Source organism: Nelumbo lutea, chromosome 7 (genome assembly GCF_056320005.1).
Source record: "Nelumbo lutea isolate HS-2025 chromosome 7, American lotus-T2T, whole genome shotgun sequence".
NCBI classification, from domain to species: Eukaryota; Viridiplantae; Streptophyta; class Magnoliopsida; order Proteales; family Nelumbonaceae; genus Nelumbo; species Nelumbo lutea.
In genome coordinates, this window is record NC_142690.1 from 61,445,318 (window position 1) to 61,464,333 (window position 19,016).

Sequence of the window (19,016 nt, forward strand, 5' to 3'; positions counted from 1 at the left end):
ATTTAAAACAAAAAATAAATCAGAATTTGCACCTAAATCATTTTCATTACCAAAATTTTGCATCAACTTACACCGTAATCAAAGGCATTCTTAGGCTCAGTTTGGAAATAGTATAAATAGAAATATGTACAGTACAAATATAAGGTTTAAGAGTAAATTGCTGAAACCTCCCCTAAAATTTCTGGTTGTTGCTGAAATCTCCCCTAAAGTTTGGTAATTGTAATAACATCCCCTGAACTTTCTAACGTAGTTGCAAGGTTTGGTAGAACTATAGAATCTTCTAAAAAAATGCATAAAAATGTTCAAAATACTCATGCAATTACTTTTAACAAAAATATTTATTTTTCAAAATTTCTCTTCATATGAACCCTTACCCCAAACCCTTCCAATCTCTTTTCTAAAATGGATTTATTTTTCAAATTTTCCCTTCATATCAATCACTCAAAAGTAAAGTTGCAATTTTAAATTCTCATTGTTTTTGGTGTTCATAAAGTTCGTATTGTTTTTTCCCTAGAAACCAGTCTCAATAGTAACTACACGAGTATTTTGGACATTTTATGCATTTTTTTAGAAGATTCTACCAAAGGGGTCTACTTGCAATTGTATAAGGAATTTTAGGGAAGGTTATCACAATTACTAAACTTCAGGAGAGGTTTCAGCAATGGTAAGAAATTTCAGGGGAGGTTTCAGCAATCTACCCAAGGTTTAAAGTGCAAAATAGTGAAATACAAGGTTTTGCACTGTATATTTTTATATTTGTCTTGGGAAGAGTACAAATACAAATATATACAGTGCAGATACAAGGTTTACAATACAAAATACAAAGTTTTGCACTACACATATTTATATTTGTAATATTTCCGAACTGAGAGGTATTAAAACATAATTTATCAATTCAAAGCTAAACCAAATCTACATTTTTATGAGCCGAACATATTTACACTTGCACTAAACCTATTGTGGCATTCTTATCAAATGCAGCTTAAGAAATTTCCCTCAACTTTTTCTTTCATATTTTTCTATCAAACCAAACACAGCCTAAATGGCTAAATATCAATTGGTAAACCATTTCTTTAGTCCATGCATAGGTTAGATCAACCAAATCTATAGGATACCATAAGTAACCTTTTTCCATGGTTCCTTACATATAGCAATCTATACTAATGGCGTGGTTGTGTGCTCACAATGGCCTGTGAGATGAACAGGGGTTAGCTAAACACCACTCAATTGCATTCAGTCAAGGCCATGTTTGAGAGTGTTTATGCTAAAATAAGTATTTACTTTTAAAATTAAACACTTATTTCATATTGGGTGGTTGGTAGTCTTTTTCTATAATAAGCATTTGTGACTATTTTATCCTTCATTTTTTTTTATTTTATGAAATCACTTTTATAAAATTACTTTTATGAAAACACTTTTTTCTGAAAGCACTTTTATAAAAATACTTTTATTTATGAAAACACTTTTATGAAAGTACTCTTATAACAATATTTTTATGAAAGCACTTTTATAAAATAATTAAACTAGGGATAACTTTGAAAAAAAAAAGAATTGAATAAATGCTTATTGTATAATCACTTAAAAAAACTGAAAATTTTAGACTTAAAAAATATGCATTATTTCAAACTTATTTCCCAAATATTAGTTAATGATGTGGTCCCGACTCAAATAAACACTTATTTCGTATAAACATGGTCCAACTCAGATTAACCATACCATACCATACCATACGGATTGATTACTAGCAGGATATATGGTGAATGGGGTGCGAGGGCATTACTCCCATGCCAATGGTGTGGGCCCAATCCACTACATCACATAAGCTATTATGCCTGACCACACACACCACTGGCACAGAGCACAGACAGTGGTGGGGAGGGTGCTGCTGCTGATCTGCATTTCACATGGCCCCTACTCTGCCACACAACTAACATGCATATATATCCCATCACTACTATTGCATGTCTAACCACCTGAGATCAAAGTTGCATGCATAGCCAATTGGCCATATCGTATCATATCCTTCATTTTGACTCAGCAATTCCTCCACCTAGTTAGGTTGTCCACACATGTATACCATACACTCACTTGGTTGTCGTTGTGTGACTCTAATTCATTCAACTACTACAGAGAGAGAATTCCAAACTCAAAAATCAAAGGGCACATTGCCCCCCCCCCCCCCCTTCAGCTGTATTACCAAGGGGCACCCTGACCCAGCTGATGGCCCTATCCCACTCCGACTAGTTTGGACATATCATATCCTTTGGGCTTTGGCTTTCTTTTTTTTTTTAATTATTTTCTTTTACAACCACATCAGCCATCTTATCTACCTCCTTAATTATCCTTATTTTAAGGTGCAACTATATAATCCACTATCCAATTGATTATTATATGTGTAGGTGTTCGGTTGGTGTTTTAAGTCTCAATGTTGTTAATTTACACTAGAATTATATATAGCACTAGCTAGAAATTTAGAAAGTAATAATGTCATATAACAAACATATAACATGCAATGGTTTAAATAAATATTATTACTATAATATATATATATATATATATATATATATATATTATAGTTTTAAATAATTAATTAATCACCACTAGGCATCACTTAAGACAACTAAAGTGGAAACACCAAAAAAAAAGACAAGCCCCAAACACCCCATATTGCATATTACCCAAAGTAAATAAGGCTGGTATAAATGTTTTAAGTTGAAGTAGTCCAACCAAACATGATTTTGATTTCGGCACGTATGATCAAACTAATTAAAACGACGATCGACTAGTACAAGGCACTTATATGCATGCATATATGGACTCTAAATAGGGATGCAATGGAAACAAGGGCATGGTTCCAAATACCCCCCATGCCTAAGAGTGAGGAGAGTGTCATGTATCCTAGCTATGTCCCCCCCACTTTCTTTCACTCATCATCCTAGAGAAATCAATAAAATATTAACCTCTTCATATATAGGATACCTATAAATATGAGTCTAAGAAGGATCAAGGGACACCATTCGACACCTTTTTATGGGTCATTGCATTCATTACTTACAATACTTTTGTGTCCCCTTAACAAGCTCTTGTCTACCATCATCCCCCTTTTTTAAAATTGGTAAACTTGTACCTTTGACAAAAGTTTTAAAGAGAAAACCAAATGAGATTTGTCCAAGTTTTGGTCCCTATTTTTTGCATGGATAAGCTTATGAACAACCATTAACAAGCAAATTAAACTCTTAACTTTATAAAAAATTAACAAGTAAAACTGATAGATATGATAAAATACATATATACTAATTACTAAGAACATTTTAAGTATCACCAATGTAATTTTAAGAGATATCGGGATATGCTTTTGATACGACATGGATATTAATATAGAAAATAATTAATATATGAATGGATATGTTAGGAAAGTTCAAGCAAATCCCCAACAAAAATACATCAAAAACACCAAATCTAAGGCCCAGTTTGGAAGGAGTACAAATACATACAAAATATAAGATTTTACACTCTACAAATTTACACTTATACTCCAAAACTGAGCCTAAGTCGTATACCATAATCTTTAGGAAATTAATATTATTTTATTAATCTTTATAAATTTTAATAAATAAATAACTTTCTTACTTTTCTTGATAGACATTCCCTAAGAAAATGTCTAAAGCACATGCAATTATGACAACTGCATGGCTTGATGGTGGATTTAATTTGTTGTCTTCTCATTTGAAAACTTGGGCTCAAATCCTCCTCATGCTATTTCTGTAGAACAAAAATTATGGGGTAGTATGACCTAAATTCCAAATTGGTATTTAAAAACAATAAGTTAAAATTAATAAATTTCAAATTGATATTTAAATTTCAATAAATACTGTTTGATGAGTAATACTATGTATACAAGTGCAATGAAACAAAGTTTCATTTTAAATCATATTGCTTACTGGTAAAGAAAGGTAGATGATTTATTAAATTTTCTTTTGAGTACTTGTATTCCCCATATAGTTGGGACAAAGGCTCAGTTGAGTTCAGTACTTGTATTCTACAAAAAATATTCAGTGACAATAACGACGGTTTATAAAGTATGATCTTTATGCCTTCCAAAAGAAATTCAGGCATAAAGGAGTCATATTGTACAAGCAATACATTAACATGTGAAGAGAAAAAAATGGAACATTCACCTTTTCAGTGTTAGTCTTTTTCATCTTTCCTTTTCACTATTATGTTTTTATAGTGACAATGACCCCCCTTACGCTTACAGCCATGATGATTCTTCCATTTTCTTTTTTCTTTCATCCCTTAAGATAAACTTCATATACTTCTGTAACTTATTTTGTCCATCAACTACTAATTATGCCAAAGAACTCTTAGCTAAATTATAATATTTCATAATGCATTTCAATGTACATAATCAATTAAGACGAAAGCATATCTAGAAAAGAGGGATTGATGACCCTCTATTCTTATTCTTATTCTTATTCCTATTCTTTTATCTTCTATCTTCTATCTTCTATCTTCTATCTTCTGTGATGTTAGTAACTTCTGTTCACAATAGTGGTTTCTCTCTCTCTCTGGTCATTTAATTTGTGTCTATTAATTTGACAATAATGCAAAGAGTACATGGAATAATGAAAGACAAAATTAGCCAAATCATGTCAATTTAAGTATTAAGCTCTAGTTGGTTAGTTCTGACCTAATATCGTGGTTGAATAGACATTTTTTTTTAAATGTTTGTATTTTTTATAAATAAATTATTTATACATAAATGAAACATATTTGAAAAGATTCTTTAAATAAGAATGTATTAGAAAACCATGCTAAAATGAATATTAGAAATAGTCTTTTACAAGAATCTAAAACAGGATTCATAAATACAATTTGTTGGATTTGATGAGCTTTCTTAAACAGTCTTGATAAAAAAATTCATAAAAACATTAATTAAGAACATTAAAATATAATATTAAAATTATAATTATAATTGTTTGAATACATGAGAATTTTGACCATGTGAAGATTTTGTTATATGCATCATATATAAGGGAAAGTAGAGAAATCAATACATGGGCCAATATCTTTTGCATTTTAGATAATAGTTTTTTTTTTGTACTTGATAGAAATTAATTATTTTTTTCTAGTTGCATGTCAAAACTTCTTGAGGCATCTTTATATTAAATATAAGGCATTTGTTTATTTATTTGCATGAAACCATCAATTTTAAAATAGTTGAAGTTGAAAACTTAAAAATAAAAAATATTAAAATTGTTAATATAAATATCTAATATTAAAATCATAACAAGCATCAATAATCAAAAGAGGAAAAGAAAGAAAAACCTAATGTACAATCATATGGATTACATTCTTTTATGTACATTAAGTGAAGGAAAACTCCTAGTTTTTAACAGTGGCAGTATTTATTAAAAATTTCAACATTTTTGTAATAAATTAAAATAGATAAAAAATTTCAAAGATATTTTATAATCACAAAGCATCTTAACTTATATAATACCTCTGTATCATGTATTCTGCAACAAGCAGAGAGATTAAAATAATCATAATATAGACTTCAAAAAAAACATTAAATTAAAATACCCAACTTTATTGAATATGATACAGTTCACCATGTACAACATAACTAAATCTTATTTTCTAACTAAAAGCAATTTACTCCAACTATTAATATATAAGAAAACTTAGCTAATCTTATAATTAAGATTTTAATTTGTTTATTCAATGCACTATTTTATTTGCATATTTATGAGCCAATATTAACCATAGAATAATCATATGCAATAATAATATCACAAAAAAAAAAACTTCGAATTATATTTAGTAATGTATGTTCCTTAAGCCAGTATTTTCTTTGACACAAATCACATAATAAGAAGTTTCTTTAATATCTGATTTTGTCAAAGTATCTTTTCAAATTGATCATAATTTAACAATGGATATGGCATTAAACAAAATAGAATGACTAAACAGAATTCAGATCTGATCTTATTTTGTACTTTGAGAATTATTGAATGAAAATTTTCCTTTTGGGGCTTAAAAATAATAAATTTGTGAAATAAAGGAATGTCGTTGGTAATGGAATGATTTATGATTTGTCCCATAATGGATCAAATCGTGAACCAATAAAAGTATTCCCATGAACAGGAATCAACCCAACTTCAGTTTCAGCCATTAAAGAGATGGTAACCAACCTCTTTAACAGCTCATTCACTAAAAGACAAAGTAATAAGTCATTCAATTCAGCTAATGGGAGATTGATGTAGAATATTAAGGGGAAAGGAAAATAGAGATGTATGTACAACTAGGTAGAATTGCTTGTACAAAACATGATCCGGGTTGTTTAACCCATTACGTGGTGGTGCAATTGTGGCAGTTGTTGGGTGAAATGAACATGAAGGCAGCAGAGAGAGAAGCAGTGAGCACCAAGCAAAAAAGAAAAGGCAAAGGCAAAGGCAAAGAGAGGTGAATGTGAATGAAGGATAGGGATGGTGGTGGTGGATCGTACAAATTGCATAATTTGCATGGGTGATCAGTAGTGAAGGGTGGGTGTGAGAAGTGAGATAAGAATAAATCCTTGGACCAGCTCAGCCCGACAAGGATTCCGTTAATCCGCCGCAGCTTCCTTTGGGCGCCACCCACTTACTCAATCACCATCCAGAGATGCACTTCCCTTCTTTTTTTTTTTTTCTTTTCTCTAGTGTAGGGTCTTACTCTCTCGCCAGTGGAATTTGGTTCCACGGAATTGTACTTAGTACTTTGTTCAGCACTCTTTCTCTCCAGCGCTTACATTACATGGCTTGATGGCCTTATGCCGTGATGCCCCCCACCCCCAAATGCCCAAAAGCCTTAATTTGTTAATTCATTTCTTCACATCAATCCCCAGCCATAGATTTCGATTTGATTGAAGGACCATACCACATGGGTGGGTGGGGGTGGGCCATTCTACAAATTCTCATTCCCATTCTCGTTTGTTCGTTTGTTTAACAACTTATCTGTCAAAGTGTTAATAAATCAATTAACTCAAATGGGTATATGGGGATATATGAAAATTTATTAAAAACAGGGGGGGGAGAGAGAGAGATCAGACATCAGTTCACATTGAAGGCCTCTAAATTCTAATTAATTAAGTAGCCCACAAACGGCCCCTTACAAAGAAAAAAGGAAAAAAAAAAAAAACACAAAGAAACAGGTTACAATACAACTCAAAGAAATAAAAACAAAAAAAAAAAATCACACAGAATCACTAGCACTATCAGCCATCTCCATCCCTTGATTGAGCTCCTCCCTCTCTCTCTTCATCTTAACGTACTCCCCGTACACATAGGAACAAAATCCCCACAAACACAAAACGGTTGACACCGCCTTGGATCCACCAAAACTATCCCCATAAACCAAAACGCCTCCCACCACGTTCATGGGCAGTAACGCCGTCATGCAAATCCCTCCGGTGAGTGACGTCGTCAAGAAAACCAGTCCAGCCGTCCCCATAAAACACATCTGCCAACTGACGACGTTAAATCCCACCGTCAGCCAGTACCCCACCGGACCCAGATCGAATCTCAACCTACTTTCGTTCTTCATATCCTCGTATCCGCCGTTCGATACCATCCCAACGGTGGCCAAAACCGTTGCTGCAATCTCCATCACCACCTGCATTTCCATCACCATTTCGTAACTGTGGACCTTCCTGTACACCATCTCTATCACGGGTAGGTAGAGAGCGAAGAGCAAACCAGCTCCCAGAATGGAAAAGAATCCCAGGAAGTAATGGGTCTTGGTGACGCCTTCCGGTCGGTCATGGCTGGAACCCAAGGCCAGGAGGATGGAACTCAGGGTCAACAGGAAGACGCAGTTGACGTTGGTGAAGCTCAGCTTCTGCTTCACCAGGATTACGGAGAGGAGGAGGTTGAATGCGAGTTGGGAGGAGAGGAGAAGAGACGAGGTGGAGACGGAGAGGTAGGAGATTCCCCATGAGAAGAGAAAGTTGTTTAAGCCCATGGCCAGACCTATCAACACGGATAGCAGCAGGAGTTTGGGTGTGAAGAGGGAGAAGGGGCGTCGGTATGTGCAGTTGAAGAGGCGAGGAAGGTAGATGAGGAGGAGCAGGAGAGGAAAACCTGCGGATTGAACCCATGTAGACACCCACCTGCTTGAACCGCCATGAATGAAGTAGTACCTAGAGAGCAAGCTGGAAGAGATGGAACCCGCGAACAGAGAGAAGTAGTTGATCAGGAGGAGAAGCCAATAACGCAGACCGGTTTTCTGCTTGGTCGACTGCTGCATCATCTCCTTCTCCTTCTCTTGATGGAATTGAATCGAAGCCGAACCATCAGTACTCTTGGTTGACTGATCTTGTTTAATATCCTCCTTTTTCCCCTCCCTTTCTAGCTTATTCATAGAGTTAAGAGATGGATTTTGGGGAGATGCTGGTGAGGAAATCTCCATTAATGCTGCTTATCCTGGTTTTTAATATGGCAGCGCAGAGGGTTCTCGTTTCTTACTTCTCACTTCTCTCACTTGTCTATCTATGTCTCACTGGACATTCACTGGCTGGTAATTGATTTCACAGAGTGAGTAGCCTTTGCTTTTATAATCAAACAAAAAGGAAAGGGAGGTAGGGAACCCAAATAAAATAAATAAAGTTTAGATTTTTACAACTGAAAAAGAATATATATATATATATATAAATGAAACGAGAGGGATTCGTCAACCTTTTGACGGCTTGAAAGGGATCCTATTCCTATACTATACTCGGAGCTGGGCTACCAGACCAGAGCAGGAGATTAAAAAAGAAAATTCCAAGCCTTTGTTGAGCCTTTTGGTTCAGACATCAGACAGAAATGAGAATTTTATTATAGTGGTGGCTGGCTGTATCCTGTATGAGCGAAAGGCGAGAGCATATACAATACGTGATTGGATTCAGTCACTGCAACGCCCGTTCGAACAGCCTTGGATTGGGAATATCTCCCCATTCCCATGAAATAAAGCATAAAAGTAGATAGATGTTACCGATGCAAGGCTGCTGAAAAGACTGTTCGAACCGGCCTTGCACTGACTGAAGCCGATTTCATAGACTCATACAATACAGCTGTCCTTCTCCCAATTCCACCCTCCAATTGGGAAATTGGATTGAATGGCCAAAATGCCAAACACCCAGTACACTGATGTGTACTGAGGATGATGAGGCTTAGTCGTTGTGGATCATCAGTACTGGTGGTAGGCTAGAGTTAATAGGCTTAGGGGGTTAGCCTAGCCTAGCCTAGCCTAGCCTAGCCTAGAACTGGGGGATGGGGGGACTGTGGGCTGCGCTGGCTGGGTTGGGGGTGGGTGGGTGGCTTTTTAGTTTTTTGCCCATTCATTTCTAACGAGAGGGATTAAAGATTGGATGTTATCTCTCTGGGTCTGGGGTTCCTTGTTTTTTATTTCAGCAGGCTGGTTGGCGCTTGCAGTCAGAAGTGTCAGAGTTAAAAGTACAGATGGAGAAAGGTTTATGATTTAAAGCGGCTGCATTAACCAGGTTTCAGGGTGTGGTGAGCCCAGGCCCCAGGCCCCAGGCCCCAGGCCCAGGATAAGGAGAGAGAAATAGAGGAGAGAGATAGATAAACTTTAAAACCTAAAGCTTAAGAGAGAGAGAGAGAGAGAGAGAGAGAGAGAGAGAGAGAGAGAGAGAGGTGGAGGCGTTCGCCGTCTTTTCCTACTCGCCTTTCCCAGCCGATTGTTTCATTGTTTCATTCATCACTCCTCTCTCTCTCTCTCCTCTCGTCAAGCACTCATGCTTGCTTGCGAGGTGCGAACGTTCCTGACTCTCCATCTTTATAGTAATTAATTGCATTTGTAGTCTTTTCTCTCAGGCCAGGCCACCCTCCTTTATCGGGGACACACGCGTCTGAAACTGTATAAAAAAATGAATAAAAAAAAGGGAATCCTTTACACATGGAATTTGAAGGAAATCATGTAGGTGATGAGATGGATGGGTGGATGGAATTGACGGGGTATCTACGTCCAATCCAACTATCCAAGGTTGTAACTTGTAAATATTGACAAAATTGAAGCCATCATCAGCCCATCCATCACATTTGAGAGTTGAGAGAGAAATCTTTAGATTAATTTAATGGGCTCTTAGCTCCACTGTGCTTTGTACTGATCTTCCGCCCAATTCTTCTTCACCGTTCCATCAATCTATGAGCGAAAAGAAAAAGATTCCAAATCCAGTGGAGTCGGCTGAGGTTCCGAGTCTATTCTACCATCACATCCCATTTTTGGAAGATAGATAAGGTTTAACCAACACCATGCTGGAGTGGGGAGGGGAGTGCCCTCCTCATACATCATCTTCATCTAATCAACTATGCTACCACCAAGGCACCCAACTAATTAGAACTCATTAGCTTTTGGAGAATCATAGCTTTTTGGGACCCATCTATACAACTAAATTCTTCTCTACTTATAATGGGGGTTGGATATTCAGGGAAGGTGGTGGGGTGCTTAACTTCACTTTGAGAGAAAAAATGTCAGCTACTTACAATACCGCCAAATCCTGGATTTTGTATTGATACTGAGAGTGGGATTGGGATTGGGAGGAGAAGGAAGAAGAAGAAGAAGAAGAAGAGGAGTTGAGAGAAATATATAAAAATAAAGCTTAATGGGGTCAATGGGTGTAGTGCCCTATTTCTATCAATGTTGCTTGGTTGGGTTTAGAGATAGGAATGAAATTGATCCCATCAGAATCAATCCATGAAATGAGAATTTTTTTCAGAGGAAAGAATTATAGGATTCAAGAAAGTTAATTCATCACTATATTATTTTTTTTCCTTCCTCTTGTAACTTTATAAAAGCATTACTATTTGTTTTTCACCATAACTTCTTCTCAAGTGATATGTATTGCATTACTATTAAAAAACAAAAAAAGAAAAAGAAAGAAACCCAATTAAGAGTAATTAAGGATGAACATGTAACAGCTTAATGATATAAATGCAATAATTATAAGTTGAAGAGAAACCAAAAGAAGAAAAAAAAAAGGCAAGTCATGATAGTGATGATTAATGAATGAATCTCCTTCAATTGCTTTGAAGCTTTGCAGCTTCACTTTTCACTCCAATATTCCATTCTTGGGCGGATTTTCTCATTAAGGACCACGAATTTCGTTCTTGGGGATTTCTCATCCCAACCAACCAAAAGACCCCATGGCCAATTGGACAATGGGCATGAGGAGTCCTGACTCACAAACAGTACAGCCACCAGCATCATGACATGATTACAGTTGATTTAAGCTCTCTGCATTAGCACATAGAAATGAAAAGTGATTCATCATCTCCTTTCAAGTTTTAATTTGAAGAAGTCAAGTCCTGAACATTGCTTTCTTGATGGGCTAACACTAACAGTCAAGAGCTAGCTACTACTTAGTACTGTCTGCAAAAGGCTTTTGTTTTTACTAGTCAAACAAAAATATATAAAATGATAATGTACTAATGTGCGTTGAAAGCAAAAAAGCATTTCAAGTCTCTCGGTCTCTGTTCATGGAGTCACAGATTAGACACCCGTACCATAGGACTGTGCTTGCTTTGAAGCTTTAAGCAAACAAGCTAGCACAACCCAAATTCCATATTGTTCCTGCTTATAATGTAAGGACTAATTCAATTGTATTGATTAAATGGAACTTACGATTATCAAGCAGAAATTTGACTCTCAATCTACGCAAGGGATCTAGTAGTGAGTGACCCTAGGGATGAGCTGAAGAACTTATTTTGTGTTTTAGTCAAAATAATTAAATAATAAGGGTTCGACTATGATACTAAAAAAACTTGTAACCAATCAAGTGGCATCATAAAAGAGTTAACTAATCAATTGGGTTTTTGTCAAAATTCATGGTGGTTTGATTGGTCGACGACTTTCTGGTGTTATAATTTTTTTCAAATAATATAATATTGAAGAGTATGTTTATCAACAAACACTTTCTCTGTCCATGTTCCCAAGTACAAGGCCCATTACTTGGTATAATGGTAAAATCTTTGGGCTATCAAGGGTTAGAATGCAGGTTTAAGTCTGAGAATGACGCACTTTGTATGAAAAAAAATGTCAAAGTTTAAAAGGGTATCCAATCAACCCCTCCCAAGACCCCAGATAGTTGGGACAAACATTGGGTAATGGCCTTTATATTCCTAAGTATGGGCTGTACACAGGCTCTCTCTCCCTCTAACATGGTAACCCACACAGCCATGCCTCCAGTTCCATTACTGTCACATGGACTTCATGTGAACTACCATGTGAAAAAAGCACTGTGGACAGTACAAGTTGTTCAACATAGACAGTTAAAAATTTTCTAATTAATCAACCCAACTTCAGTTTCAGCTATCAAGGAGTTTGCAACCTCCCTAACTTGGTTCACTAGAAAACAAAGCAATAAGTTTCAGTTTCATCTGCTCACCTTTTTATGTATCTACTCCATCTTAGTTATTTCGCAAAAACATTACCAAACAACTTGAAGTAAGGCCAGAGAAATCTATACTATATTCCTCAAATTGCTTCCCCAACCCCTTTAAAAATTTGTGGTTTTAAAACCACCCTCGACCAATTCGGTTTAAAAACAAACTGAAACGTGAAAGGGAGATCTTTTTAAAACCAGTCCATACATCGCACAGGTCTCTTCTAGTTTGTAATACATAAAAATCCCGGATAAATTACTAAATATAAGGATTTTGTTTTTCTTGTTTTTTCTTTCTTTTTCTTTTGGGGAGAGGGGTATGAAAAACTGTTTTTGTTTTCTGATGACATAAGATACAGGAAACTGATAGACACAATCCAAAAGTTACCTTGCCTGGTAGATGAGGGATCAACATCAGCTAACATATATGACAACACTTATAGGCTTCAATTAGAATCTGAGTAATAAGAGGATAATTGCGAATATTTACAATATCATCAAAAAAAAGTTACAACATCCATCTATACTATATATATATATATATATAATGTAGATATTTGCCTCGGTTTTGATGCAAGTTATAAAAATTAAATCATGGTCTCATATCACATGAGATTAATTAATACCCATATGTAGATTCTCTGCTTCATGTACGCATAACACATGCCCTTACATTAATGTTAATAAAACTATAATGATGTAACAGACACGAGGATGCATGTTGAAGTCCGAGAGTGACCAGTGAAAAAACATGCTAAAGGTTATGTCTGTATCCGATTACTCTTCTCAAAAACCCACATAACTTGAACCAACATAGGATGATGGCCTCCCTCCTATTAAAACAACAAGTAGATAGCACCATGTACAAACAGTGGGTAGGGCTGCCTTGAACCCAACAAAATCCAAGAAGTAGGGCCACCCAACCAGAGGCAAAGTCAATGTTATATATATACACAAGGCACATAATTGTTCAGGGTATGGACTATGCGAGGAACAGAGTGACATGCGACGTCTGCAGAGAGGAGGGCCCAGTAGTTTGTTCTTTGGGGGATTTTTTTTTTTTTTTTTTTTTTCTTTTTGAGATGTTAAGAAAAGGGAATCATCACTCTATTTTTAATAATATAGGAAACCCAGAAATCTGGATTTGCGGTAGAAAGCTCTTTAGGTTGACTTACTCATCCTATCGATATAAAAGTTTGGACTGCAAAGTTAATGGAAGGGATCAAATAATGGGGTATTCCTAGATCCAAATTTTATTTGTTAGTATTCAGATTTAAAATCCATTGGATTTAGATTAATTTCAAGCTCATAAGGAATATTCAATAATAAATTAAAAATAACTTCGATATTGTATGTCACAAATGAAATACATTGAAAACAACTTCCTCTATAAGGCATGAACTAATGACCCTTTAGCAAACACACAAATTTCAAACTATTTTACTAATAGAAAAAAATATATATATAAATTCTATATTGATATAAATACATACATTTAAATATTATGGGATCTAATAAAATTTGCTCCGTTTGAGAGGAGTGCAAATACAAATATGTGCAATGTAAAACATTGTATAGATAGTATTTTTAAACTTTATATTTGTACATATTTGTATATGTCTGCACTCTTTTACAAGAGAGAGAGAGAGGTGGATCCATCATCGTCTATGCCTTATCCCATCCCAGTTATATGGGATTAGTTATAAACCAATCCTGTTTCACCAACCAATTTTATTTAAAGGCACCATATACTCCCTTAAATTATTAGTATTTAAATCATTTTTTACTACTTCTAAGTTCTACCAACGCCATGCATTTTTTATCTATCCCTAACCTCTTTAGATCCATCAACTTGTAACAAATCACTTCTTCCAATTGGTGTTGTCGATGATCTTCAGTGCACATGACCAAACCATTTGATTCACGTAGAGATGGATCCATAGGCAATCCAATTACAAATAAGCCAAGGCCAGATCATCATTAAAGGGATAAGAATCCGATTCAAACTCAAAGAAACAGATACAATTTGTAGCCCTAGTCTCTAGGTATTTGATCTTAGGCCCCAATCACTTTTTGTTAAGTTACTTACCCGGGTAAGTGTATTTATCCATATGCTTTTATTTCCCAAGTAAAAAAGGAAATGACCATTTTAACCATAAAAATTCATTATTAAAAGGGGTGTTTTTGTCCCATTCAAGTGTTGGAAACTTTCTGGTAAGTGAAAAAGTTATTTACCCACCTAAGAGATGGGTACCACTTACCTAAGTAAGTGATGGGAACCAAAATCTCATTGACCAGATTTGCCCCCTCTCAAAATCCAAAAAAAAAAATGCCCCCTTAGAACTATGACTTAGAATTCTTTTTAACTCCTTAAAAAGGGGAGAAAAGAGAATAGAACTCTCTCTCTCTCTCTCTAAGACTTGTTTTGTTCTCTTATTCATGATCTCAAACTCTCATTCTACCAACTTGAAATCTAACTATTGTAAACTGCTTGTGTATCTTGGAACAACTAAGTTGCAACCAATAGGCAAGATCATGTTATTTGATTCTAATCTTGGTACTGAAACCCTTTTAGGACCTTCAACAAGAATGGTTTGAGTTAATCGTCAATCACACAAGTTGTGAATTGGGGTGGTGGAGTACCAATCAAATTAACTAGCAACTTCACTAATTAAAATCATCCTATTTTTGGCTGCTTGGCCTACCTATCTAGCATTTCATTTGTTTGATGCCAATGCCATGATAAATTAACTCATTGTGGACACCTAACATTAAACATATCTCAATCATCAAAAGGTTTAATTTTTTGTTGATTCTTCTAGGTTTTTATCATTCTCGAAAGTTTAGATCAAGTCACTGGGTCACAATTCTCAAGATCAGGCTATAAAATATAAGATTTTTTTTTCTTCTAAAATTTCTAAAAGCCCTTAGGCTCATTCATTCCATTGATCAAAATATTTAAGTTACGGCGTACATCGTCACTCCTTTTCCAAACTGGTATGAAGGAAATGTAAAGGATTGGACCAATATAATAAATCCAGCAAGCTGGCTGCCTGTTCCAAAACTGGCTGGAAAACGAGTAATTCTATTACAATTTCAAACATAATTAACTAAAACTCCCCACTATTTTAGAGCTTTTCTCACTCTAAATATTCTATAAAATTTTTGGTCTGGCCCTAGCTTTTTTTAGCCCCTTCAGCTTGTAATAAGTTATATTTTCTAGCAGGTTTTTTGGATACTCTTCTATTAACATGCATTAAGAAGCATTTGCTTAATGAAAATGTAAAAAAAAAAAAAAGAAAAAGAAAAACAATCTTTGTTTTCTCTCATTCTTTTCTCTCTTTGACTCTTTCTCTTTCCCTTCCCTTTCTCTATTCCCTTTGCCCCTCTTCTCTCACAACAAGAAAATGCTTGATCACCTACCAACTTTTGCAAACCCCCTTCCACATCTTTTCCTTTTTGCTACTGTTGTGGAGTGCAACTCTTAGAGAAGAAGTAGATTGGGAATAGATTTGGAGGGTGTTTGATTTCGCTTACATTTATGGGTGGCCGTTTATTTGTGCTTTTTTACTTTAAACGTTTATTCATACTTTTTTACTTTAAACGTTTCCTATTTTTGTTGTTTGGTTGGGCTTCACTTTAAATATTTTTTATTCTCTACCTCAAATTAATACCCATTAAAGTGTGATACATCAGCATTTGGTTTCAAGAAACGATGAGACGTTAGAGGAAATAAGAATTTGACATTTCTCCATATGCCCCATGCACAAAAATCATAGCATTTCAGTTTTTTATAGTTTATTTGATAAACGGTAAAACCAAATAGTTGTTTCATTTTGCTTCATATACAATAAATGCCGGCACCTATGTAGCGCTGATGTGGTGGCATTTTTTTTTTTGCCTTGGTCAAAATGAACAGTAGCTATTTTGTCAAATCTACAAAATGAAACTAGTAGTTAATGAGAAAGATGGTAATGTAGGTGTGTTATAAAGATTTATTGAAGATAGATCGATTAAAGATTAAAGATTCATTTCAGTTCTTGTAAAGCCTATTAACATTAACGTTGACATCAATATTAAAAGCTAAAACCCAAGTTATTCAAAACATATACAAATATGATGTAACAAGAAGCATGCATAAAGGAAGAACAGATTCAAACTTACAAAACATCATATTTTACTGAAAGAAGTCTTCCTAATCAAACTTGAACTCAAAATATGATAAAACAAGAAAGATATAAAACTTATTATAAATGGAATCTTTTAGAAAAACTCACATTTTGAGGTCAAAACGTTGGAATTTGGGCCCAAAAACGAAAATGAATCCAGAGTTAATTTGCCAATGCATATTGCTCATCGAAATGATCATTTTTCACGTTATATATGTTGAAAATGGACACCTGAATCAAAACTTATGATTATTTGAAGCTTCAGAAACTTTTTTGGCCTCTTTTCTTTGCAATCTTGGGCCTCTAAAAACCTTTCAACAACTTGTTCTACATCAGAATAGAAAATGGTCTATAATTCAAGTAGCTTAATTTCATATGACAAATTGAGATGTTATTGGTTTGCAACCAAGGTTTTAGAAGCCTAAAGGCATGAGTAATATGGTTGGATGCCAAAGAGGGAATGCATAAGCCTAAGGCAGAGTGTCAAAGTATATCTATAGTTTCAAGTTTTTATGCAACATATATATAAATATAGCAAACAATATTTATGTATATATTCATGTAGATACATATTGTAGGTATATAGTGATTGCTCAAACCATCAGAGCACAGATGATACCGAATTTATACCATATGTATGCTTGCGATGAGTTCATAACTCATCGAACATCTGCGATGAACTTATAACTCATCGAATGACTACGACAAACTCGTACTGAAAATGAGCTGTGATGAACTTTAAACACATACAAACCTGTGATGAACTTTAGATACGCATAAACTTGCGATAAACTTTGAACTTGCGCGGAGCTGTGATGAGTTCAAAATTATTATAGAATTGCGACAAACATAGGAATTGTTGTAAACCGGTAATAAATATTAGTTGCCCGTGCACCTTTAATCTATGCGCATGGAATGATGCCTCGTGGACCTTACAAAGGCACACCTACTAAACAATGACATCACTTACTCCACGCCGGTTAAATGGGTCATGAAAGGAAGTAGCACATGCAGATTATGAAAATCTTCAGACGAAAGGAAAATTCACCCTAAAGATATTTCGTAAGACACATGGTAAAACCCTATTAGCGCTCCCTAGTAACTGATACCGGATCTGAGATTCACTTTCCTAGTGGGAACCAAACACTTTTGGCTCATTCCTTTCGGGGCATCGGGATCTTTCCCTATAAATAGGGGTCCATGTCATAACGGGGTCATTATTTTATCCTATCATCTTATCACTCACATTTACCAAGGCCTTTGACCTACTTCCTACCTCCAATTTTCCTTTGTTCTTCAAAGAAACCCTCGTACGTATCCTAACCACCACACTTACAAATACGATTTAGGGTCCATTTGGTTTACAAGAATAGGGGTCTGGAATCATTCTAATTCCAACTGTTTGGTTGAGTGGAATCTGAATCCCACTTTTATTCCTACTGGAATGGCATTCCCCCATTTGAGGGAATGGCCATTCCGTGCCCCTCCCTTGGTAATGAAATTTCATTCCTGGTGATTTTAATTCTCATTCCCATTTCTGTATGAAGCAAATAGACTATGGGAATGGACCATTCTGATTCCAATTCCAGAGGATTTTGATTCTGATTCTGACTATGAACCAAATGGACCCTTATTTCTTTTTACAGCTAATTTACATATATTCTTTTTATTTCATATAATCTTTTTCATATGACCATTAAGTTTTTTTAATTTTTATTTTTTTATGTTTATAACTTTCTCTATAATTATTTATACATACATACTAAAATTATTTTCATAGCAAAATTTTATATTTATTTCCATATATATTTAACATTATTCCTATGTTTTTTATGTTTTTTTTTGCTTTGTTTCATGGTTATAACCTTGTTTATCTACATAATATGGTCCATCTATTTAGTTTCCATGTTTCTATGACGGAGGTCCATCACAAGGCCCATCTCACCCCTAGGGGCGGTAGCTCCTAGGATAAGGTTAAGTCAAGATAAGACTCCAAGAAGCATCAAGATTAGCAAGACTTCCCAGATTCATGCATAAGGAGAGCCAAGGAGATCAGACGGTGGAAGATCAAGCCCAAGAATTCCAAGAAGGTTTGACCTTATCAAGACAACTCAAGATGGCCTATCAAGATCAAGATCAAGATCAAGATCAAGAAAGCCCAAGATCCATGCAGATTAGATATATCCTAACCTTCTTTCCTAGTTACTTTACAACTTCCAAGATGTACTATAAAATATTGATTATTTCGAGTTAATACACACTTTATATTTTTAGAATTTCTTCAAGTTCTCTTCTTTGAGTTTTCGCCACCTTTTCTCTCTCATAGAGAAATCGATGTTATTCGCTAACGCCCAGTGCTTGCATAGCCAGCTCCGGTTTCCATTGCTTCCACGCTGCGTCATTCTACATAAAACAAAATAAAT

At 35.1% G+C, this 19,016-nt stretch overlaps 1 protein-coding gene across 1 annotated transcript; it reads right to left on the minus strand.

The window, feature by feature from the left end:
* Window positions 1–7,098: 7,098 nt before the first annotated feature.
* PUP4 (purine permease 4) lies at window positions 7,099–9,640 on the minus strand. Its single transcript, XM_088955287.1, has one exon. It carries the CDS (start codon window positions 8,449–8,451, stop codon window positions 7,237–7,239), a length of 1,215 nt encoding a protein of 404 aa, XP_088811413.1. The 5' UTR covers window positions 8,452–9,640; the 3' UTR covers window positions 7,099–7,236.
* Window positions 9,641–19,016: the final 9,376 nt, after the last annotated feature.